Consider the following 25,093-nt stretch of genomic DNA (forward strand, 5'->3'; position numbering starts at 1 on the left):
GTGAAACAGACAATGATTTTTTTTTTTTTTTAGGGCCACACCTGGGGCATATGGAGGTTCCCAGGCTAGGGTCTAATCAGAGCTACAGCTGCCATCCTACACCACAGCCCCAGCAATGTCAGGTCCAAGCCATGTCTGCAACCTGCACCACAGCTCACTGCAACGCTGGCTCCTTAACCCACTGAGTGAGGCCAGGGATCAAACCCCCATCCTCTTGGATCCCAGTCGGATTCATTTCTGCTGTGCCACAATGGGAACTCCCGATAGTTTTTTTTTTTTTTTAATTAAGCAACTACTATGGGCTTAACATACTTTGTGTGTGAAATGCTTAGCACAGTGCTTGGCCCTCATAAGCTCTTTGTAATCATTGGTACTGTCATTCCAATTTTGTCTTCGATGTGTTTGTGTCTTGACCCAAATGGGTTCTCCACTCTGGACTGCAGGATCCTAGTGGATGTTGTTGCGAGGTGGTTCAGCATCTCATCTCTTCCTCTAAAACACCGGCTAGTTTTCAGACTTCATGGGCAGCTGGGCCGGCTGTGCAGATTTCTAAGATCAGAGGAAAAGCAAAGAGGAGAGAGCCTCTGAACTAGGAGTCAAGACGAGTTTAGTTCAACACAGATTTATTACGCACCTTCAGTATGTACCAGGCGCTAGAGAAACAAAGGAGTGTGCAAGCGGGCCCCTGCCTCGAGGGGCTTTCACGTCTGCGGGGCTAGTGGGCAGGGAAACAGATGAGCAAAGCACGATCGCCTGGGCTCTGTGGGATGCAGAGGCTGAGGCAGCGCCCCCTCGTGGCCACCCCCACACTGCCCGCCCAGGATGTGCACGCTCAGGGGATGTGAGGGAGCTCTCTCAATTGAAGCAAAACAGAGCTCATCTTTCTTCATGAGGCTTCAGAGTGTGGCTCTGAAGTCAAGCCACACTCTCCAGGGCCAAAAAGGCAAGGCTCTGCCGATGGCTGGTCACTGCTGTCCCCACCAGGGACACGAGTTGAGAGGACATTTGGGGGGCAATCTCACTGCCATATACAACAATATATTTTTTTTAAGCACATGCTGTGTGCTGCAAAGAGGCCAACAGCACATAACCCCTGCCACCTAGGGGCTTAGATGACACGTGGTGAGATGATATGAAGAGATGGGTCTCAGGTGAAAAGTTCCGACAACTTGGGCTGCAGGAGAGGCTGGGTCTTAAGTGCTGAGGGTGCTGGGGAGAGGGAGAGGTCCCTGTGGACCTGTCGCCGTCCTGGAAGGGGTCCCAGGGAGCTTTGCCCTGGGCCTTGAAGGGAGAGAAAGACAGAAGTCAGCATTTGCATTTCCTACACTCTATGGGAAATTTGCGTGAAAACCGTATGAAGATCAAAATGCACAGGGAAAAAAGACGTGCTCAGGGGAGTTCCCACTGTGACGCATTTCCAGAGCGCTGGGATGCAGGTTCAACCCCCTGCCCAGCACAGTGGGGTAAGGCGTTGTCGGAGCTGCAGCTCAAATCTGACCCCTGGCCTAGGAACTCCATATGCCACAGGGCAGCCAAAAAAAAAAAAAAAAAAAACCGTTGGAGGAGTTCCCATCCTGGTGCAGCAGAAACAAATCCAAGTAGGAACTATGAGGTTGCAGGTTCGATCCCTGGCCTTGCTCAGTGGGTTAAGGATCCAGCGTTGCCATGAGCTGTGGTGTAGGTCGCAGACGAGGCTCAGATCCCGAGTTGCTGTGGCTCTGGCGTAGGCCGGTGGCTGCAGCTCCGATTTGACCCATAGCCTGGGAACCTCCATATGCCGCGAGTGTGGCCCTAAAAAGGAAAAAAAAAAAAAAAAAAAAAAAGCCCCGTTGCTCCATCTTCACAAAGGATGTCTAATGTCTAATGCTCCAGCCTTCAGCCGGTGCCCTGCCCACTTCAGGGACTACACCCAAGGACAGGGCGGGGGTGTGGGTTCAGATTCATCCAGGGAGCAGCTGCCCAGGCTTGCAGTATCAACATAAAGTGAAAGTTGAGAATGAAGTTTTACTTGGGGCAAAATGAGGATGATAGCCTAGGAGGCAGCTTCTCAGCTCAGAGAAATTGCTCCAGAGAAGTGAGGGGAAGGTCAGTATGTATGAGGTTTTGGTGAAGAGGGACATACATGCAGCTAAGCCCACATTTTTTTGTTTGTTTGTTTGCCTTTTGTCTTTTTAGGGCCACATCCATGGCATATGGAGGTTCCCAGGCCAGGGGTCAATTCAGAGCCATAGCCGCCGGCCTACACCAGAGTCACAGCAACGCCAGATCTGAGCCGTGTCTGCGACCTACACAGCTCGCAGCAACGCCAGATCCTTAACCCACTGAACGAGGCCAAGGATCGAACCTGCAACCTCATGGTTCCTAGTCAGATTCATTTCCACTGCGCCACAACAGGAACTCCCTAAGCCCACATTTTGCAGAAGGTCAGTGCTAGTCTTGTGAAAGTTACTGTGCAGATGTCACCATGAAGGATTTTAGTGCTTTTCTAGAGATGAGGAGATGTAAGGATTGGGCTCATAAAATCTTCTCCTGAAAACATCTAACTCTCTGGAGACCTGTTCTGCCAGTTTTCCCAGAGCACAGAGGGCCTCTCTTCTGACTTCCACCCCGAACTCTTTCCGGGCGTGTTGAGGGTCAGCAGCTGCAGGATTTAATCCTTGTAGAGGCAGGTGAGAAGTGCCAGTCTCCAGTTGGCAGCAGCTAAGCACACTCTCCACTGCAGGAAACTCACCTCCGAAGGGAAAAATCTTTCAAAGGGGCTGAAGAATGGGGTTGAGGGGCCTGGCGGGGGGGGGGCCAGCGCGCAGGCTGTCCTTTGGGTCTCAGTGCTGCCACCTGTGGCCGTTGGCAGCAACTGCACCAGGCCCGACAGCCCTGCCCACTCAGCCAGGCTCTGCCTCCACGTGACAAGGGGGTGCCTGGCTGGTTAATAACCCTGGGAGGGTGTTTCAACATTTCTGAAGTTTGGCATGCTGGCGTTTGGTTTTGGTCTTGTGTCTTCCTCCATAGGAACCACATAAGAAAACTCTTAAAAACATAGATTACCAATCCACCATGCTGTAGAGTAGAAAAAAAAACTGTATTGGGGAAATAACAATTTAAAAAAATTAAGAAAAAAAAAAAAAAGATCACCACTGATCAGAGTTCCCTCTAGCTTTACCACACTGATTTAGAATTGTCATGCGGTTGCAGGGCAAACCCAAGGTTAGGAGTGTTCATCCACCAGCAGGCCTGGAAAGCTCCACGCAGCAGGCTGTGGATAATTGAGTCGAAACAGGATCCCGAGGGCACAGGTTCTGTGTTCCCGCCTGCCCACACTGCCTCCTCCCAGCCCCCACAGCCATCGTGGCTCCCTTCTTCCCACCGGAACCCACAGGGCAGGAGGACACAGCCTGTGGGCCCAGGCCCAGCTCTACTCCCCCTCTTGGCCAAGGTACAGTTTTGTTACCTGTGGCAACATTTCTGAGAGAGTTAAATGATGAGCCCCATGAAAAGGAAGATGCTGGAGTTCCCGTCATGGCTCAGCAGTCGGGAACCCGACTAGTATCCATGAGGACGCAGGTTGGATCCCTGGCCTCGCTCAGTGCGTTAAGGATCTGGCGTTGCTGTGAGCTGTGGTGTAGGTCACAGATGCAGCCTGGATCACAGGTTGCTGTGGCTGTTGTGTAGGCCGGCGGCTATAGCTCCCATTTGACCTTTAGCCTGGGAACTTCCATGTGCCATGAGTTCGGCCCTAAAAAGCAAAAAAAAAAGGAAGCTGCTAAGGTTATTCAGACTCAGCGTCTTTGAGGGGAGGGCCACAGGCCTGGCTGAGAACAGGTGTGAGTGGTGACTCCACCCCCACCCTGAATGGCAGCAGCTGACCACTTCCTCATGCCCAGCCCCTCAGCATACTCCCGCACAGGGGCTGGGGAAGGCAGTGGTGGGCTTCTGCCACCCCCACAGGCCCCCACCGCCACCACACTGAATTCCCTAAACATTTTTTTTTTTAGGGCCACACCCACTGGCAAATGGAGGTTCCCAGGCTAGGGGTCTAATCAGAGCTGCAGCTGCCAACCTATGCCACAGCCACAGCCACGCCAGATCCGTAACCCACTGAGCAAGATCAGGAATCGAACCCACAACCTCATGGTTCCTAGTTGGATCTGTTTCCGCTGGGCCACGATGGGAACTCCCCCTGTTTTTTTTTTTTTTCTCCCCGCTGTCTTTCCCCATGAAGAGAAAACACGAAACCACAAAATCCCCTTGTTTTACTAAATCTCCAGAAAGCGTGCAGAAAGGTCAATAAACCAGGCCAACAGTTTTGTCTGAAACCTGACAGTAAAGGGACTGAGAAGAGCAGGACCTGTTTCCTTCCAAGCTATTTTCTGAAAATGGGCCAGGACCCAAATTCACCCAGGTGGCCCCCAGGCGGCCTTCCTGTCTCTCACCCGGCGGGGGTGGGGGCTGGGGAACTGCCAGGTCTGCCCACCCCCTGCTCCTCCCCAGCAGACCAGGGGACAGGCAGGGGCCCTTGGCCCTACGCAAACTCAGCCAGCCCAACAAGCACCTCATCCCCGCTAATCCGCCCGCCACCTTCACCCTACCCCCGCCAAGGCAGACTAAGCCGTGCCTTGACTGTGTTCCAGAATGTTCCGGCGCTTCCCAAGCTGTTTCCTCTGCTCCCTGTGTATTTCCTGGGGGACCCAGCTGTCAATCCCCAGGCCTGGTGTGGCGTCTGGCACGTGGCGGGTGTGAATAAATGTTTGTCGCTCTGCGTTGCATGGTAATGAAGGAGCAGGCGGCACCCCCCCGCCCCCCCGACGTCTGAGACTCCCTCGAGGGTCTGGCCACGCCAGTGCTGCCCTGAGGCCACAGAATCTGTTTTTGGCTTTGGTGCTTCCACATGCCGCCTGCCACACGAGTGTGTCGTCACCTCTCTCCCAAGCCACCACCCTGGAACAAATGGCAGCTGACTTCCCTGGATGCCAGTCATCTTTTTATTCCATTGGGGACCAACACAGCAGCACCAGGGACACAGCAGGGGCCTGCCTGAGACCCCGGGCAGAGCAAGGCAAGGAGGGGGCTTCCCTTCTTGCACCCCCCTCCCGCGGCGGAGGAGGCAGGGGTCTGTGCGGGCAGCAGCTCAGGCTGGATCAGCCCCCGGCCTTCCTCACGGCGCCTCCAGAGGAAGGAAGGTTCCAGCGTGGGGCCAAGGAGGGACGCGTTGGGGTGCCTAAGGGGGACGCTGAACATGAGCGAGGACCATGCCCGTGAATGTGTCAGCGCATCCAGGGGAACAGGTGCCCGCGGTGCTGCTGAGCGTGTGGGACGCGCCGGCTGAGCCACGGGACCTGCCCGTGGCCGAGGAGCCCAGAGGCCGAGGGCCCGTCCTCACTGCTGCGCCTTGGAGAGGAGCCGGCTGCAGGGCTGCCCGGGACTGGACCCACCTCACGTGTAGGCCGTCTTGCTGCACACCCAGGGCCGGGTCATCAGGCACTCCGTCGACGCCAGCCTGGTGGGCTCCACGAAGACGCACTCCCCGGGGCCGGAGATGGAGAACCTGTGGCCGGGAGAGAAGAGACCAGCCCTGATGGCCCATCACCAGGCTGCCCCGGAGGCCCCGGGACTTGCCCCTCCCCCTGGAGCCGCCTTCCCGGACAGTCAGCCTCTCCCTCGGACCTTGCTGGTGTGGCCTCGCTTGTCTCCTGACCGCGTGCCCCACGGCTCCAGCCACCCTGGCGCTGCCCGTGGGCCTTTCCTGGACTCGCCCTGTGCCTTCCCATCCTCCTGCCAGGCTCAGCCCACTTGTCCTGGGAGCCCAGGGCCCTATCCAGGACCACCTTGCCCGCACCTCCTGTATGTAGCATACGGGGAGCTCAGGAGAGATGCACTGAGTTAATCTCACAGGTTAGGGGTGGACTTGGGTAGCCCCGGTGTTTAACCCCCGGGCTGTGTTACCCAGGATCCACTGATGTCCTCCATGGACCTGGGTGTGCACCGGAGGGGAGGGTTCTTCCTGCCTAAAATCATCCCTTTTGAATCTTGACATGCCTTTTTTTTCTTTTTTTCTTTTTTTGGTCTTTTTAGGGCTAACCCCGTGGCATATGGAGGTTCCCAGGCTAGGAATCCAACTGGAGCTACAGCTGCTGGCCTACACCACAGCCACAGCAACGCAGGATCCAAGCCACATCTGCGACCTACACCACAGCTCCCGGTGACGCCGAATCCTCCACTGAGTAAGACCAGGGATCAAACCTGCATCCTTGTGGGTGCTAGTCGGGTTCATTAACCAGTGAGCCATGACGGGAACTTCTTGACATTTCTTCTTAACTCCATTTGGTCACCCTGACCCAAGCCCCCTGCCAAGGTCAGTTGGGGTTTCAGAAGGCACTAGACGGATCCCAAGAGGGAGGGGGGGGGGCCAGGGCCACCTCTGTGTCAGAGAAGCGTGGCCCCAAGGCCCACTGGTTGCCAGGCGGTCAGTACCCTGGGGACCCAGCCTCCAGGGCTCCATGGGTTCCTAGAGCAGGAAGCTTCTAGAAAGGGGTGGGGTAGTAAGGACAAGCTGCTTTCTCAGCAGCTCTAAGCACAGATCTGGGGTGACAGCAGGAAAAGGAAAGAGAAAAAAAAGGAAGAGGGGCTGGACAAAGAGAGATGCAAGGTGAGGGCAGGGGACGGCAGAAGCAGGAACGTGAGAGCTGCTGTCACGGGCCAAGGTGGGACACTCAGGTCGGGTCAGTGGCAGTGCCCCCGCCCAGCTCCTGAGGCCTAGTTCTCCAGCCTTAGAGCCTAGACTAGGAATTCTTGTCCTGGCTCAGTGGTAACAAAGCCGACTAGTATCCATGAGGACATGGGTTCGATCCCTGGCCTTGCTCAGTGGCTTAAATGATCCAGCATTGCCACATGGTGTGGTGTAGGTCACAGACATGGATCAGATCTGGCGTGGCCGTGGCTGTGGCTGTGGTATAGGCTGGCAGCTGCAGCTCCAATTCAACCCCCAGCCTGCGAACCTCCATATGCAGCAGGTGCAGCTCTAAAAAAAATCCAAAAAAAAAAAAAAAGAGTCTAGGCCAGAAGCAGAGGTTCTTATTCCGCTGTGGGTGCCCCTCTGCCTTTCCCTGAGCCTGAACTGCTCACACTGACTATCACCTCCCTCACCCACCCCACCTGCTGCCAGCATCATTCCAGAAACCAGTCCCTGGCACGGCACACCCGCCACCCCATCGCACACTCGTTTCCACACCACTTGGGCCACACGAATAATACTTAGCACCACACACACTACCAGCTCAAGAGGTGTTCTCTCTTAAGAGCCCACTGCTCGTGCCCAGGGTTCAGATCCCCTTTCTCCCATAGTGACAATGTTTAGGTGGCCTGGGGCTGCCCAGAGTAGAGGCCCCATCCCCCACCCGCCCTCGCAGCCTGGTATGGCCGTGTGGCTCAGTTCTGGCCAACGTGGAGGCGTGTCCAGGACACCCTTCCTTTCTCTGAGCCACAAGGACAGACTGGGCCATCACATGATGGAAAGAGCCCAGGCTGCTTCCAGCGACAGGATGTTCTGATGACCACGTGGTGGCTTAAGTGAAGCAGAGCCACCAATCCAGGCTGGACTTTATGGGAGAGAGAGAGTAGTAAAGCCACTGTCATGACCGGGTCTCTGTCCCACACTCTAACTCGCACGAAGCCAAGTTCTCGGTCAGCAGGTGTGTCTGGGGTCCTAGGCCTCCCCCAGTCTAAGCTCGGCAGCCAGAAGATGAAGCCTCAGCTCACGTGTCTGGATCAAATGGGTCCCCATTGACCCAGTGGAATTCGTCCCCAACTCTGCGCAGACCAATCCAGGGCTCTCTCCGTGTGAACTTGAACATGAATTCCTGCACCAAGGGAAGCCAGAAACCCCAGAGTCAGGTGCCATCTCTGACTGCTCACACCTCCCCAGACATACCCCAGCTTGGAAAACCAGCTCCCAAGGTGTGGAGACACCGAAAGGGTGATGCCTCCCTGCATCCCAAGAATGAGGAGCTGGGGTTCCAGATACCCCCCTCTCACGGTGGGCCGCTTGCCACGGCCTCGAAGGGCCCCAGGCTCCAGGAACACACTGTGGGGCCAGGAAGCCCGGAACGGGCTGGTCCTCCTGGCTCAGCGGTCCAGCCATCCCAATTCTCAGGAAGCCTGGGGTTGCCGACTTGACGGGTTATCTGGGACACCTCTCAAAGCTCGGGCTGGATGTGCTCCTAGCTGCATCTTCCCAGGCCTCTCTCTGCAGAAGAGGGCTACTGAAGTGCCTACCAGACCAACAGCAGCGCCTGTGAGCTCATCTGCTGCTTCGGATTGCACGACCTGTTACCCTCAAGATCCAAAATGGCCAAGAGACCCGTTAATTGCGTTCTTTGCACATTTCCAGTGACGGAACTGTCTGGGGTGTCAGAGAGATCAGGCCCGGATTTGGACTCGGAGAAGGTACCAATGCAATTTGACATTTCTCGGGGCATTGAGACTGTGTGAGGCTCGCACTTGACCAAGTTGAGTTCCGCAAACCAGCCTCGGATCGAAACAGCTGGCGTGGACAGTAGCAGGTAGCTGTGGAAACAGGTGCCCTCACAGAGCGGTTCCCACCCCATGGAGTCCACCTGCACCCCCCCCCTCCCAGGCTGTCCTCTGGAAACAGGTCACTGGGGACACCACGTGTCCTTGGGACGTGGCCGGCCACACTCACCAGCTCCTTCTGGCTCTGAATCACAGCCAGCACGGCGTCGTGGGTGCGGCAGTACTGCCTGCCCGTGTTCCAGTCTCTCGGTTCCTCAGAAAAGAAGTAGCATTTCCTCCCGTAGAGCAGCCAGTCCTCCGGACAGGGCGCCTCGCACTTGATGCAGCCCTTGGAAGCTGCAGGGAAGAAAAGGGGCTCCGTGTCCACCTGCACAGCGGGCCTCACCCCCCCACCCCCCAGAATCCCGCTTTGCGCCCCACCGCTCCCTCCGCCTGTCTCAACTTTGGTGCTCATCAGCCACATGCCTCAGGGGAGCCCCTGGCGATGCCCGGCAGGTAAAAGGCCGGGGGTGAAATAAGCAGAATCGAAATAAGCAGAATCACGCCACCCCAAGGGGAAGCGGCAGCAGATCAGCCCCGGGTTGAGCGCTCCTCTCCCTCTTCCAGCCCCCCGAGCTGAGGAACCTGAGAAGCTGGGCCTCGGAAAAAGGGCCTGGAGGCCATGCATTCCTCCCTCTCTGGCCAAGGTGGGACCCTCTCACTGGCCACACCCTCACCAGCTAATGATGCTGAACTGCTGGAAAGTTCTTTTTCAGTTTTGAGTCCTAACCTGCCTTCCTGTGAGCTAGACCTGCGGGTCCAGGATCTGCCTCGGGAGTGACTCAGGGCAAACCGGGTCTTCCAGCGCCTACCTGAGGAAGGACCCCGGGCTCTCCTCCAGCCGGATTGAACAAACACTGTCTCGGCCACAACTCCTTGCAGAGGTTGCTCTCCAGACCCCTCTCCATCCCGCCAGGCTCCCTGTGCCCACGTTACCACCAAGACACCGCCACCACCACAGACAGGGACGCGTCAGCTGTGGCCCACCACAGCGGCAGCAGGCTTGCCAGGATGCAGGTGCTCTGATGAGAATCTTGAGCACCTGCACACGTGTGCTTTTCTGGGAAGGGAGCCTGGAGCTTCCATCTGATTCTCGGAGGGCCTCCGTGTCAAAAGGAATTCATCGTTCTCTTGGCTGTTTTCCTACGATCTCTTTCCAAGCCAGCTTCCCCCGGCCCCCGGCCAGAACGTGTATAAAACCACCTTTAAAGCCAAAGGCAGGAGCTTATGTTTATTTCTTCCTCGGTCATCTCATTTACATGGGCTCATTTGAGGTTTTTTGTTTTGTCTTTTGTCTTTTCTAGGGCTGTACCCGTGGCACATGGAGGTTCCCAGGCTAGGGGTCCAATCGGAGCTGCAGCTGCCGGCCTACACCACAGCCACAGCAGCATGGGATCCGTGCCCGGATCCTTAACCCACTGAGCGAGGCCAGGGATTGAACCCGCTACCTCATGCATACAAGTCAGGTTGTTTCTGCCGTGCCACCACGGGGACTCCCTGACGGTGCTTCCAGGAGACCTGGGAAGAGACTCTGGTGCTTTTCTACAACCACAACACGCAGAGCTCACACATCGCCCTGCCCCTGCCCTCTCCGTGTAGCAACACAACATTTTAATTTGTAGCAATTAGTGTAAGTGAACCCAAGCTGGCCGTGGTCACAAGCGCTCACAAGCCCCTGTTTAGCCTGCACGCCCCCCAGGCGCGGCCTTGGTGGGAACTGATATCATCGGGACTTTCCTCGAATTTTGAAGTCTTCAGGTGCTTCTCAAAGATAAAGACAGAGGAAACAAATCCGACTGGGAACCTCGAGGATTTGGGCTCACTCCCTGGCCTCGCTCAGTGGGTTAAGGATCCAGCGTTGCTGTGAGCTGTGGTGTAGGGTGCAGAAGGGGCTCGGATCCCCCGTTGCTATGGCTATGGTGTAGGCCAGCAGCTACAGCTTCGATGGGGCCCCTAGCCTGGGAACCTCCACATGCCACAGGTGTGGCCCTAAAAAGCAGCAGCAGCAAAAAAAAAAAAAAAAAGATTACAGAGGTCCTAAAATCAATTTGCAAAACCCTTCAGAACCCAGGACATACTCTGACTTGAATCCATGAGAAGCAGCCAAATCCCCTGGTCATGGAGCCTTGCCTGCCTTCCTTAGTAGCTGTGTTACTCCTCCTTCAGCCCTTTCCCTCGCGCCACACCGCCCCTCGGTGCTTCTCAGCCCTCTCCCCCTTGGAATGTTCTGTTCCCTCTCCCTCTGGGTCCCTAGGAACCTATTCCTTCCTACTCAGGGTTTAGTACACGTGATCCCCACTCTGGGAAGCCACTCAGGCAGCAAGACCTCCATCACTGGACAGGGGAGTTGATATTCTAAATTAAAAAAAAAAAAATCTCCAGCACTTTGCCCAGGGTCTAACACACAGTCGGAGCTCAATAAAATGTTTGTTGAGTGACTACATGTGATCTTTAAGGCCCTTAAAGATCCCCAGATCATCTTTAAGAAGCACTGCCCGCCCCACACACACCAGGTTTGTTCTGAGTTCTCGCCAGCATTTTGGTGGCTGTACCTAAGTAACAGCTCAGCTCCCCTTTTGCTACAGGGCTTAGTAACGGGGACGGGTAGAGTCGACGTGTGAATGCGTCATGTCAGGCGAAGATCTCGTGTAGAACCAGCACTCTGCTCTCCATCTACGTTGTCCCCCCACAGCACTGGTGGCACGTCTGGAACCTTCCTTTACCTAACGAGACATGCTTTTGACAAGGTGTGTAGAAGCCGAATTGCATAAATGCTCTGACAGCCATGCTCACCCAAGATGCTCATCACCACCAGGATGGCAAACAGAAGGACGGCGATGGCCCCCAGCAGGAGACGCGTGGTGGTGTCTGCGGAGAGAGAAAGGCGTTGAGTGCCTGCCCCCGCTGCCAGCCCCAAGTCCCAAGAGCGAGAACCTCTGGGGCCTTCCGTGTTTTCACCCTCGGAGTGGGTCTGATGCTGAAGTCTGAGCACAGATCCGGCTGATGCTGCGATTCCCCTGCTGAAAAACCCGCCCTCCAGGGCCATGCACTTGACCTCCTTCTGTGACTGTCGCCGCTGTCCAATCCCCAGCCTCCAGCTGCTTCTCTACCTCATCCCTAGTTTCTGCCAGACGGACTCCTTGAAATAACCCAGTCCGCCCTCTCTGGCCCACACGGGGTCTCCGCTCCCAGAGTTCTCCTCCTCCACTGCTGCCTCTTGAAATCCTGCCCTAAACCCTCCATCATCATGGAAGTTTTCCTGACCCTCTGGCCTCTCCCTTTTAGATGTTTATGCCTTGGCGCTCACTTAAAATCTCAATAGTTCACAAAAGAACCCTTTTAGACTTTAGACATGGCATCCTTGAAGGTTTTTCATGTGATAAAATATACATAACATAGGAGTTCCCGTCATGGCTCAGTGGTAAACGAATCTGACTAGGAACCATGAGGTTGTGTGTTCAATCCCTGGCCTCGCCCAGTGGGTTAAGGATCCGGTGTTGCCGTGAGCTGTGGTGTAGGTCGAAGACGCAGCTTGGATCCCGCATTGCTGTGGCTGTGGTGTAAGCCAGCAGCTACAGATCCAATTAGACCCCTAACCTGGGAACCTCCATATGCCACAGGTGCGGCCCTAGAAAAGGCAAAAAGACAAATATATGTGTACACACACACATAAAAGTGAGCATTTTTAAGCATTTTTAAGTGTACAATTAGCAGCATTAATCATATTTATGATGTTGTGCAACCATCCGCGCTGCCTCTCTGCAAAACTTTTTCATGACCCTGAACAGAAACTCTGTACCAATTAAGCATTAACTCCTCATTCCCACCTCCGCCCAGCCCCTCATAACCTTTAATCTACTTTCTGTCTGTAAAAGTCCGCCTACTCTAGGTGCCTCATGTAAATGGAATCATACAATACCTGTCCTTTTGTGTCTGACTTATTTCACTTAAGGTTTTCAAGGTTCATCCATGTTGTAGCACATATGAGAAGCTCATTCCTCTTTATGGCTGAGTAATATTCCACTGCATGACTATGTACATTTTGCATATCCTTCCAACCATTGATGGATACATGGGCTGTTTCCATCTTTGGGCTCTTGTGAATAATGCTGCTATGAACAAGGTAAACAAAGATTTGTTTGAGTCCCTGTTTTCAGTTCTTTGGGGTATATACCTAGGAGTAGAATTGCTGGATCAGATGATGCTATGTGAACTTTTTGAGAAACCATCAAATTTTCCACAGCTGCTGCACCTACCAGCATCCTACCAGCAACACCAAGGCCCAAGTGTTCTAATTTCTCCATCTCTTCACTAAACACTTACTAGCTTCCATTTTTTGCGACAGCCATCCTAGTAGGTGAGACCTTTTTATTTTTTAGTCCTTTTAAAGAAAACTTTTAAAAGTTATATATGTGCATAGATGAAAGATGCACCTCCACAGCCCAGTGTTGGTCTGTGCACTGTTACTAACCTATGATAAGTGCAAAATCCAGAAAATATCTAGAAACAGTTATAGCAATTCTGCATGGCTGTGACATCCACATGGTACTGGTACTGTTTCTAGGAATTCAACTGTATTGTACTTCACAACAGATTGTGAAAAGAAACCTAGTCCAGAGCTCCCGTCGTGGTGCAGCAAAAACAAGTCCAACCAGTAGCCATGAGGATGCGAGTTTGATCCCTGGCCTCACTCAGTGGGTCGGGAATCTGACGTTGCTGTGAGCTGTGGTGTAGATCGCAGATGCAGCTCAGATCCCGTGTTGCTGTGGCTATGGTGTAGGCCAGCAGCTGCAATTCTGATACAACCGCTAGGCTGGGAACTTCCATGTGCCATGGGTGCGGCCCTAAAAAAAGCAAAAAAAGAGAAAAATAAACCTGGTCCTTTAGCAAGGCTTTGAAAAGCAACAGCTCTAAAGTCAAGAAATATAGAGTTTCCATTGTAGCTGAGCGGATTATGAACCAGACTAGTATCCATGAGGACACAGGTTCGATCCCTGGCCTCGCTCAGTGGGTTCAGGATCCTGCACTGGTGTGGCTGTGGTGTAGGCTGGCAGCTGCAGCTCTGATTTGAACCCTAGCCTGGGAACTTCCTTATGCCGCTAGTGTGGCCCTAAAAAGCAAAAAAAAAAAAAAGGTCAAGAAATCCTACCAGGCTTCACTAAACAAATGAACTGCCCCCTCCACAGAGACAGACCCCTGCAACTCTTTTAGCTAATTCTTTTGGCGATTGCCTCCAAATCTCTAAAAGCTTCTCGACTTTTCTGTCTAAGATGTTATTTCTTGACTTCTCACAATAACGAGGAAGATGTAATTCTCTGCATTACCGCCCTGCCCTCTCGGTGTCACAGTTTGGGTTTGACTGACCGTGCGGTGTGGTTTTCTTACATGTGTTAGGAGCAACATAAGTGCCACTCCCAGCAAAGCCACGTAGTGTCCCGCGAGGTTTATTTCTACATAACTTCTTGTTTCCCTGTAATTAATCATGGTCCTCTTGTTCCTTTGCCTCCACATGTGTGCTCATCATTATTTCACCTCCAAAACTCCTTTAAGCCGATGAGGCAAAATCAGGAATTCCACTTCACCCCTGGCTCAGTCTGCAAGGGGTGCTGTAACAAAATACCCGAGGCTGGGTGGCTTACACAACAGACACTTGCTTCTCACAGTTCTGTAGGCTGGAGAGTCCAAGATCAAGGTACCAGCAAATTCCATTCTTGGTGAGGCTCCCATGATGGGAGTCGTGCCCTTGCAAGAAAAGAGGAAGAAACACCCACTGCAGAGCGAGGAAGTGCCCTTACCCACGATCTCTTTGCCTTTTCGTTCAATTTCCTGAAGATTTTTTTCGACTTTATCTTCCCACTCTCTACGCACTGAATTTTTTATGTGTACATTTATTTTTAACTTCGAAGGTTTTTTTGGGGTTTGTGGCTGCTGTCCTCTGAATACTCCCTCTTAGAGCATCCTGTTTTTTTTTTTTTTTTTAGCTTCATTGTGGGATATGGAAGTTCCCAGGCCAGGGATCAGATCCAAGCTGCAGCTGATACCTGTACAGCAGCTGTGGCAATGCTGGATCCTCTAACCCACCGCAATGGACTGGGGATCGAACCTGCACACACTCTGTAGTGACCCGAGCCGCCCCGGTCAGATTCTTAACCAACAGTGCTACAGCAGGAACTCCCTATTCTTATTTTAATGCTGAAAAATTTTATCTCTGAGGATATTACTGAGGATTTTTTAGTCTGGTGGAGGAGGGCTTGATGGGGGGTTGGGCGACAAAGTGGGCGGAAAGGTTTAGCCTGTTATCAGCTCTGTTTCCTCCAAATTCCTTCTTTGTTTGTTTTCTGGGCATTTACTTTGGTCTCTAGCTTCCACATCAGAGACTTTTCTCAGCTCTCTGGAGATCTTTGGTCATGATTAAAGCAGGAGGAAGGAGCGCTCACTGGCACTTCTGAGACCAGGTCGGGGGCTTATTAACAGTGGGGCTCACAGCAGAGTGACCTGGCTGGGCCAGTACTCAAGACTGTATGTTGACCTCTTGGAGTTTTTCCTCTTGGGACCAAGTCTGGAGATGGCTCTTCTGTCTTCCCTTGTCAAGGGTATAGGCGTGGCTGGGAGACAAGGCTGGGAGCCATCCAGGGCACCCAAAACATAAACCTTGCCTGAACTGCTTGCTCTCAAGTGTGTGGGTGTCCAGAGTTCCTTTCTCACAAGGGGAGAGGCTCGCAGGATGGGAAGGGGTGCTGGGCATCTGAAGTCTCTTCCTACAGAAGGGACCAGCCAGTCCTTCTGGTTCCAGCTCCATCTTCACCCACAGCCATGCTGGCTGGCGCCCCCACCTCTGTGCTGCGAGGCTCCTGCATGGGACTCAGGTGCTTCCTCCACTTCCTGAACTTTCTCAGGCCAGTGGAGTTAGTGTCAGGTACCAGTCATTGATCCCTAGCTCCCAATTTTGTTGCTATTGTCTTCTCTCCTCTTCTTGCTGTCCTTGTGGCCTTTTAACAAATCCCATTAGGGAGTTCCCATCGTGGCTCAGTGGTTAACGAATCCAACTAGGAACCATGAGGCTGCGGGTTCAGTCCCTGGCCTTGCTCAGTGGGTTAAGGGTCTGGCATTGCCGTGAGCTGTGGTGTAGGTCGCAGATGTGGCTCAGATCCTGCATTGCTGTGGCTGTGGTGTAGGCCAGCAGCAACAGCTCCGATTAGATCCCTAGCCTGGGAACCTCCATATGCCATAGGTGCGGCCCTAGAAAGACAAAACAAACAAACAATCCCATTTGTGTTGTATCAGTAGCTTCAGAAGGGAAGGAAAACAAATGCATGTATTCAGTTGGCCACTTTTAATTACAAGTCCAACAGTGCTCGCTTCAGCAGCACATATACTTGCAAGTCCAACAAACATTTGGGAGTCCTTCCTATGAGGGCTATACTGGCAAGTGACCAGGAGTCCAGAGGTGGGTGGCTCTAGGCACGGTAAGAACAGAGGCTCACATCTGCCAACGAGGGCTGGGCTCCTTCTGCACGTGCCCTCCGGTCCTTGGTGCAGCTTCTTGTTAAGTCTGGTCCCCCTGAGCTGCTCGGCGGCTGCCTGCGGCAGGCATGCTGGGTGAATCCTTCCTTTCTCTTCTGTATTAGCTTCTCAGTCCTCTCCTGTAACCCCGGCACCGTCAGAAGAGCACAGCAGCCTCGTAAGCCACTTCACCTGGGTGCAGATGGCAGCTCTGCCACTTTCCATTGGCAAGGGCACTTTGCTTCTTTTTGATTTCATTTGCCTCATCATCTTTAGAGGGCAGTCATGAAAGTGTCTGCCCCTTAGAGTTTTGTGAGAATTCAAAGCCCGGTGCTTAGAACCGTGCCTGGCGTGGTCAGCTGTACTCCAGCATCAGCAGTCGCCCTCAGGATGATTATCAGCCCACGAGCTCCTGTAGGGTAAGGGCTGTGCTTTATTCCCCTTTGGATTCGCTCTAACGGGGCTCAGTCATTGCCTTGCGTCATAGAGCAGCCACTGGTACTAAAAACCCAACGGGAATTTAGCTGAAGGACGATGCCCTTGGCCACGTGGATGTACACCTGCTCTCCAGGGAGAGGCGGAGCTGCGCATGCGTCTCCAGCATCGCGAGACCTGAGGCCGCTCCTCATTCTTTCCTGGAGGACCTGCGCGGTGACAGAGAGAGGACCCGATACAGAGTCTGACTCTTGGTTCACTCTCAAGGACAGCCGTGGAGCTGCACAGTCCCAATATTATATTAGTTTCCCAGCTCGACATGACAAAGCATCACAAACTGGGTGGCTTGAAACACCAGAAATGTATTAGCTCCCAGTTCTGGAGGCCAGAGGTCCACAATCAAGGTGTCCGAGTGGCTGCTCCCTCTGAGAGCTGCAGAGAAATCCTTCCTGGCTTTGCCCTGGGTTCTGCTGGTGGGCTGGTGAACTCCGGCATGCCTTGCCTTGCACCTGCATCGCTCCTCTCTCTGCCTCATCACGTCCTTCTCCCTGTGTGTCTCTGTCTTCGCATGACCACCTCTTAAAAGGACATCGGTCATACTGGATTAGGAGCCCATCTTCCTCCAGGAGACCCCATCTGAATCAATTACATCCACAATGACCGTATTTCCAAATAAGGTCAGAATAAGGTACTAAGCAGTTAGGACCTCGCCTTCTCTCTTAAGGGGGGGGGGGGGGACCTCATTCAGGCCAGCAATTCTTTCTTCTGTGCAGTGGCCCTTATTAGATGGAGCTTGAGGGAACGGTTTACTTCTGTTTATAAATATATATGACTTAGCCTAATGTTAGAAGGAACAACGGGAAAAAAAAAATCTGGTTCCCAAGCCCAGACCTATCTCCCAACACCCTCCCACCCCACAGCCCAAAAGAGATGCACAGCTGACGTCTCTAAGCCGCCAGGGCCACAGCCTGGCGGGCACACTCTTGACTGTTCAAAACGATCAAATGTAGAATTTGGCAATTTTTAAATTTTTAAGAGGCTCTGCTAAATGCATGAGTGTGGTTTTGATCAGGAAGTTGTGGGTTTATGCCTAATCAAGAAACTTTCCACATTAAAAATTCAGAATTGGTGAGCCCAGAAAAAGTCTATAGCCTGAGATGTGCAGAATCACTCGGTCCCCCCCTCCCCGTGGTCCCCCCCAGGCTGCTCTTCCTCACCCCCACTCCCACTGCCAGAGAGTTGCCCATTTTGAATCACCTCCAGTCTTTCCAGAACCCAGGCGGGAGCTCTGGATCACTCTCTAGCCTCTTCCCCAAGGCTCGGGGTGAAAGTATCAGGGCTGTCTGAGGGGCCCGGGGAGACGAGCTATATTCGTCAGAAGCACAATTTGATTCTCTTCCATTCGCCTCACCAAGCCCCACATCCTGGGTCAGCCTGGGACAGAGCAGGAGCCTTCACGTCAGAGGGCCTCGTGGCAAACTCTGCTTTCATGTGCGAGGAAGCAGTGCGCGTCCTTGGGGAGGACACTTAGCCCCTCTGAGTCTCGTGTCCTCCTGTATGAGACAGATACGACCCTCGCCAAGCCCTGCGAGGGGAGATGGGAGGGTTAAAGGAGAGGGCTAAGTGAACCCCCAGTGCGGGGTTGGCAAGTGCCTGGTAAATATTCAGCCCATAGTAATAAAGGAGCACAGGCTCCCTGAGGGTTTGGCGTGGTCCGCTCAAGACGTCTCAAGACAGGGTTTGGCTTAGCAAGGGCCACAAAACCCCTTGGTCTCCAGGTCTGGCAGGCCCTCCTTGTCCCATCACAGGTGTTTCTCAGGCTCTGTGGACCGGGTTCGTGACAGGGGCTTCAGTTTGGGTGGGCGAGCGGACTCATGGTAGGCAGACCAGCAGTCACAGGCTCTCAGGTGAGCAGTGAGTCACCCATGTTCCCTGGGCTCCTCAAGTTAGGGATGCAGAGCTCTAGGGACTGGGGAAAAGGGTCACCTGTACCCCCATCCCAGCACCTTTGTCTGTGTAGCCCTGAGAGGCTGACATCCTTATCTAGCTTAGCCGATGAGAAAACTAAGCTCAGACAAGTTCGAAAACCTGCCAGCCCGCTGGCAATGGAAGGATCTGGCTCAGGCTTACCTGACTCCAGAATCTGGGCTCTTTGCACCTCACCAGGCTGCCTCAGTCCCTGTCCTGTGATTTCTGCAAAGTCAAGGGTATTCTTAGAGCTGCACCAGGAGGGAGGTTTGTTTGGAAGGAAGCGAGGAAGAGTGAGTGAATGTGGGAGATACATGGCAGGACCCTGGAGAGCACCTGCCTGGTCCAGGAGCTCCCCTCTCCAGGCTGGAGATGCAGCGCCCAGGAGATGCTCAGCGGACAGGCAGAGGGGAGGCCCCCGGCAGGGACATAGACTCCAGAGCCCAAAACTCCTGGGGGAAAAAGCCCATGGGCCCCCGATGCTGAGCCCCCAAGGACCACAGGCATGGGGCTTTGTGGCGCTGCTCCTGGTGGACCATGGGAACAAGGGCCAGGACCAGAGGTGCCATGAGAGATGGAGCTAGACCTGGACAGGTGAGACAAGACTGGGCTGCAGGTGGGCACTAAACAAGGGGTGGGCTAGACTCCAAAGGCCTGGAAAAATCAATGTCCTGAGAGACCCCCTGGGCTATTTCCTGCCTGATAGGCGGCTTCTTCTTCAGCTTGACTTAGTGGTGGTCCGCCCAGCCATGGCTGGGAGCAAAAACAGAAGAAGCCAAGGTCAGGACGGGAGGTAGAACAGGAGCCAGTAAGCCAGTGGCCCTGAAAGAGGCCACATCACCCCGAAGTGGCCCTAACCACTGGGAGTTACAGTCAGGTTAGGGCAGACCCTGGAGGAATGCTTACCAATGAAGGAAGGAAGAAATACAGGCAAAGGGAGTGAGCAGTTTCAAGAAATAACTTGTGCAGGAGGGAAGCAGGGGGTCACAGGCAAATGTAACCAATGTCAAAGGGAGGGGCTGGTCCCCCTTTGTTCAATCAGCTCTTCTCAGCCTGAAGCTCCTCTGCAGTGGCTCCTCCACTCCGAGCTCTAACCTCTTTGCCTCCTCTGTCCCAAATCACCGTCCAGGTATCCAGCTTCCCTCCAGAGCCGGCACAGCCCCTCCTCAGGCCATCCGCATCCCCCAGCCCACCCGCCACTGGGCCAAATGCTGGCAAGGCTGTCCCCACCTCTGACGCCTTGGCAAGGCACCTGCCCTGGCTGATGCTGATAATGTCCCTCCCCTGAGCACCGCCCCTCCTTTCTCACTGACCTGGCCTTGGTCTGACCCTTCTGGGCCACCGCTGCCTCTCCAAGGGCAGGCATACAGTCTCATTCGCTGCTTCAACAGCCGCTTCAGACAGACCCTCGGGCAAGGCCTGGGTGGCCCTTCATGGTCTGGGTGCTCCAGACGCCTCCCTTCTCACGCTCCCCCCATCCTGGTAGCATGGAGGTCAGAGGTCAGGCCCCCACAAGCGACAGGCTAGCTCTGGCCACTGATCCCTGAACATGTCACTCCCGGAGCCTGGTGTCCCCCTTCCTTCTCTTTCCACACCTCCTAAGAGCGCGCCAGCTCCAGGAAGCCCTCCTTTTCTGAGAAGCCTTCCCTAAGAGTTGGATGAGCCAAGGTCTGGGCTTCCCTGGTTAATGCCGTCAGGTCCTCGGACTTCAGATTCCAGGTGTCAGGAGGACCGAGACACCTCCAGGGGACCAGCCCCCGACCCCTGGCCAACTCCAGCACCTTCCACACCGCACCCCACCAGTGGCCACACACATTTACTGAAAGAACTCACGAGCTCCAAGTCCATCTTCCTCTTGGCTTACTGCCCCCTTGGCCAGGCAGGGCTCATGCCTTGAGCCCCTCTGACTGGAAGGGGTAGGTGGGACCCAGGACTGGCAAGGAAAGACCTGGGACAGATTCTCCCTCCGGTCACCACGAGGCGCCGCCCCCCGCCCCCAGGGCATGAGCCCCACTTCTGGGGTCTACCGCTTTGCTGTCACTTTGTCCAAAGCATTTTTCACTGCTACAGATTCAAGCCACTCTCAACACCTCCCAGGCGAGGCATGGACAGTCACTGTCCCCTTCACTCATTAAGGAAACTGAGACTCAGAGCGTGAAACCTGCTCCCAAGGTCAGAGTGAGACGGGGGGCCAGGCTATACTGAAGGCGGGCCCCAGTAACAGCTGCCGCACCCCCCATGTGGCCTCTGACTGCCCTGACATCACGGCGCCAGGTTCCAGAGTCGCACGCCTCACCTTCCCCACCGGGAGACCGGCCAAGGTGACTCTAGCCCGCCTCCGGGTCTCAGGGCTGGGGAAGGGGGCTCCGCGCGGCGCTTACCCTCCAAGGCCGCTTTCCAGCTGGTGCTGCCCTCGTAGCCCGACCCGGATCGCCGCAGCAGCCCCTCGGGACCGCGGCCCTCCGCCTCGGCCGGCGAGCGCGGCCTGGGCGCCGCGGGGGCGGGCGCGGGCCGGGAGGCTGGGGGCGGCGGCGGCGGCCGGGCCCGCGCTGGGGGCTCCCGGGCCGGCTCCATGCCCTGCGCTCCGCCGCGCCGCGCCCGCGCTCCTGTGCCGGGATGCGGGCCCCAGCCCGAGGCGCACCCGGCGCTCTGCGCGCCCCGCGGGCCCCCCAGGCCGGCCTTGGGTGGGCGAGGGCCTGGGCTCCCGCAGGCCGGGGCCAAGCCCGCCTCCCCGCGCCCGACCCGCTGCGCTCGGTAGCCGCCGCCGCCGCCTGGGTCGCTGCGCGCCGCGCCTGCCGGGGCCGAGCCGCAGCCTCCGCGCAGAACCCGGGGCACGAGAGGAGGCGCGGGAGCGGGCGGGGCGGGGGCAGGGAGGGAGGAGGCGCCGGCAGCCGGGACCGCCCCGCAGCCCCGGTTCGCTGGCCTCCGCCCCCTCCGCTGGAATCCAGATGCTGCCGAGCCAAGAGAGCACGGATCCTGGAGCCGGGAGACCCAGGGTCTAATCCAGGTCCACCTGCCAGCCTCTTGCTCATCCTCTGTGAAGACGGGAGTAAAGTTCACGCAGACGATGCAGTGAGGCTCAAGGAAGATGCGGGGCTTTATCCTGGGCTACTCCGGAGCCAAGGCAGACGGGTGAGGGCTGTGACTTGGTTCAGACTCTTGGCAGCCGAGGAAGAAAATGACAGGATCGGTGAGCAGGAGAGAGCAAAGGGCCGAGGAGACGCGTGGAGCAGCATTTCAGGTTCAGCTCACGTTGACGGAGCAACCCCTCGGTGCCAGGGGGCTTTACAAACCTTAACTGACCACATTCCCAGTTCAGGCTGAGAAGCGGGATCGGGGAAGTCCAGGGCATTGCTGAAGGCAGCGCTGTGCAAGCGCTCTGTTGGCTGCTGTTCTCACTCCCAGGCCGGGGCTGGGCTTCTCCAGTGGTCTTCGCTCCAGGGCATTCTTCTGGGGGCTGACCCCATGCCACCTCGGGCTCCACGCCCAGGCCTGCGTCTTCGTTCTCCAGTTGCAGTCCCGCGTTTGTTTCCTGTCTCAGGCTGTGATTCCTCAGCAACCTTCCCATTCTCTCTCCTCTCCCAAATCTAATCAGGTACCAACTCCTATGAATTCTCCCTCCCAGAGTTTTCCCCCTCCCTTCCTGCAGCTACAGGTCAAGTTCAAGTCAGTTTCATCTCTTGTCTGACCACAGCCCCAGCCTCCCAATGATCTCCCTCAACTCTCGCTCCCTCCAAGCCTTCAGCACCAGAGGGATTCTAAAATGCAAACCTCACCAGAACTTCAGGGTCCCCTCTGCCTGGAATACATTTCTTCTTTTCCTTTTGCCTTTTCTAGGGCCACACCCACAGCCTATGGAGGTCCCCAGGCTAGGGGTCGAATCAGAGCTGTTGCTGCTGGCCTACACCACAGCCACAGCAACGCAGGATCTGAGCCACGTCTGTGACCTACACCACAGCTCACAGCAACGCCAGATCCTTAACCCACTGAGCAAGGCCGGGGAGCGAACCTGCGACCTCATGGTTCCTAGTCAGATTTGTTTTCGCTGACCCGCAATGGGAACTTCTATTTCTTCTTGGTCCTTCTAATCCCAACCTGTAGTCCGCTCACACACCAGTGTGCCCAGCTAACGTGTGCCAATGCTTCAGATCCCACATCCTCTCGGACCCTGCCTTCATCTGGATTCTGTTCTGTAGACCGTGAGAGAAGACCCCCCATAACAGTGACTCAAGCCAGAAAGTCCTATAAAAGACACCCGGGGCTGGTCAGCCCAGGATTGGACTGAGAGCTCTGAGGTCATCAGGAGCCCAGTTTTGTGCCCCTGAGCAGGGTCTTCACCACTTTCTAACACTTTGCATTCCTCATCTCCGTCTCAGGTCAACCTGGGCTCCCCTGTGTCTCAGGATACAGGCTCCATTCCCCAGGTTAGAGAACAGGTGTGAATCCTGGCCCACACACTCAGGTTGGGGACATTTTTTTCCCCCTTTCTTTCTTTCTTTTTTTTTTTGCTTTTTTCCTTTTTTTTTTTTTTTTTTTTTTGCTTTTTAGGGCTGCACCTGTGGCATATGGAGGTTCTAAATCGGAGCTGTAGCCACTGGGCTACACCACAGCCACAGCAATGTCAGATCCAAGCTGCGTCTGCAACCTACACTACAGCTCAGGGCAACACTGGATCCTTAACCCACGGAGGGAGGCCAGGGATCGAACCCTCATTCTCATGGATACTAGTCAGGTTCTTAACCTGCTGAGCCACAGTGGGAGCTCCAAAAATGTTTATTAGGATAGACTATCCTGCCACCTGTCAGAGTGGGATGGTTAGACCTAAATCCTCACGTGCACTGAACGGTTCTGGTTGGTGTTTTCTAGACCAGGAGAGCACGGGGTTGTGAACGCAAATGTCCAGGGGCAGACATTTGAAGGAAGGAAGGAGGGAGTAAATCCTGCCGGTGGTGGCTGCGGAGAACCCCTCACTCAGGTCAGCAGGTCACCGCCAAGTGGAACTGCTGCTCCACTGTTAGCAGCGCGTGCCAGCATTGTGGCATTTTTCCAAAGGTGTTGGAAGTATGAGTTGTTATGTGAAACATCACCATTTTTAATTCTGGCAAATAATTCGTAGTTTTAGTAGAAAACTTGTGTATAAGCCAAAAAAAAATAACAACCACAAGACACACATACATCTGTAGGAGAGATTCAGCCTCTGGGCTTCCACTTGACTCTGATTAAAGGATGCACCTGATGCCAGAGACCCCATCTGGCACCAGACGTCGCAGACCTGTAGGAAAAATGGTCTCTGAATGAGGCCCCTGAAGACAAATATCTCCTAATTAGGCAAGGGCCTCTCTTGCTGGCCGGTCTCCCTGGCTAGAAGGAAACGCCCTCACTGCCTATTACATGAGGATGGGCTGTGGGTCCTATGGTCATGAGCAGGTGCTGAACTGGGAGGGTATAAGGCAGCTAGTTCCCCATGGATGAGGGCTGAACCTATATACCACTTATAGGCATCTCAGCTTATTCCTTCACACTGGGCTTCCAAAAGCACACCACCTTCTCCCCCTATTGGCACACACCCCGGAGTTAATGAAGTCACCCAAGATCCGCAACCAGACTGCACATGACTGTGGTCGTAGGAACAGCCCATTTATAATAACAAATATAAGTAATTTGTACTTATTGTCCATAAGTGAATGGACGGTGAAAAAAAAATTGCAAAACCAACACAAGGAGAAGACAAACTAAGTACAGGTAGTAGGATGTATTGTATCACATGGTTGTATTTTGGCATCGTCTTCTTCACAAGAGTCCATTCTTGGCTGCCAGCAATCAAATTCTCATTGCCGCAGTTCCCGTCGTGGCGCAGTGGTTAACAAATCCAGCTAGGAACTGAGGTTGCGGGTTCAATCCCTGACCTTGCTCAGTGGGTTAAGGATCTGGCATTGCCATGAGCTGTGGTGTAGGTAGCAGACACGGCTTGGATTCCGTGTTGCTGTGGCTCTGGCGTAGGCTGGCAGCTACAGCTCCCATTAGACCCCTAGCCTGGGAACATCCATGTGCCGCGGGAGCGGCCCAAGAAATGGCAAAAAGACAAAAAAAAAAAATTCTCATTGCCAACGAACCCGACTAGTATCCATGAGGACTCGGGTTCGATCCCTGGCCTTGCTCAGTGGGTTGAGGATCCAGCCTTGCCATGAGCTGTGGTGCAGGCTGGCAGCTGCAGCTCTGATTCAGCCCCCAGTCTGGGAATTTCCATATGCCATGGATGCAGTCCTAAAAAGACAAACAATTTTATTTTATTTTTTTAAAGACTACCATGATTCTCATTTAATTAAAACTTTCAAGAAAGAATATTTACAGTGACTTAAAGACTCCTGCATAAATAGATCCTTAAATACAGGACACTTTGGGAGGATGCAGGTCAAACACAGCTGAGCTCCCCTCAGCTCAAATGAGACAAGGCTCCTGACTACAAAGCTGTTTCCTTAACTTGGGGGTTCCTGCAGGATGGGATAGATTCGCTGAGCACCACAGTAGTCTTTTAAGACACGAATGAAAAACATGGTCCTGTATTTTAAAAACCCCAGAAGTGGTTTTAGGACAACAGAAGCACCACAGCCACTCAGATGAG

The 25,093-nt window shown here is 54.4% G+C and overlaps 1 protein-coding gene across 2 annotated transcripts; it reads right to left on the reverse strand.

Moving 5' to 3' along the window:
* Positions 1–297: 297 nt before the first annotated feature.
* Positions 298–21,045, reverse strand: CLEC2L (C-type lectin domain family 2 member L). 2 transcript variants are annotated; one of them, XM_047763667.1, is made up of 6 exons: positions 20,853–21,045; positions 11,359–11,433; positions 8,696–8,862; positions 7,753–7,853; positions 5,430–5,542; positions 298–549 (listed from the first exon to the last, which is right to left on the reverse strand). In XM_047763667.1, the coding sequence occupies exons 1-5, from the start codon at positions 21,043–21,045 to the stop codon at positions 5,431–5,433; spliced, it is 648 nt and encodes a 215-aa protein (XP_047619623.1). In that variant the 3' UTR covers positions 298–549; position 5,430. The 2 variants fall into 2 exon arrangements, with proteins under 2 accessions (XP_047619623.1, XP_047619622.1); XM_047763666.1 differs by lacking the exon at positions 298–549 and having other exon boundaries at positions 4,966–5,542.
* Positions 21,046–25,093: the final 4,048 nt, after the last annotated feature.

Source organism: Phacochoerus africanus, chromosome 16 (assembly GCF_016906955.1).
Source record: "Phacochoerus africanus isolate WHEZ1 chromosome 16, ROS_Pafr_v1, whole genome shotgun sequence".
NCBI lineage: Eukaryota > Metazoa > Chordata > Mammalia > Artiodactyla > Suidae > Phacochoerus > Phacochoerus africanus.

Bases quoted from the DNA above. Each gene is read 5' to 3' on its own strand.
- CLEC2L (XM_047763667.1), bottom strand. From the start codon at position 21,045: ATGGAGCCGGCCCGGGAGCCCCCAGCGCGGGCCCGGCCGCCGCCGCCG. The intron at 11,434-20,852 runs GTAAGCGCCGCG...CTCTCTCCGCAG, and splicing joins CTGGAAAGCGGCCTTGGAGG to ACACCACCACGCGTCTCCTG. The intron at 5,543-7,752 runs GTGAGCTGAGGC...TCCCGGCCACAG, and splicing joins GACCCATTTGATCCAGACAC to GTTCTCCATCTCCGGCCCCG.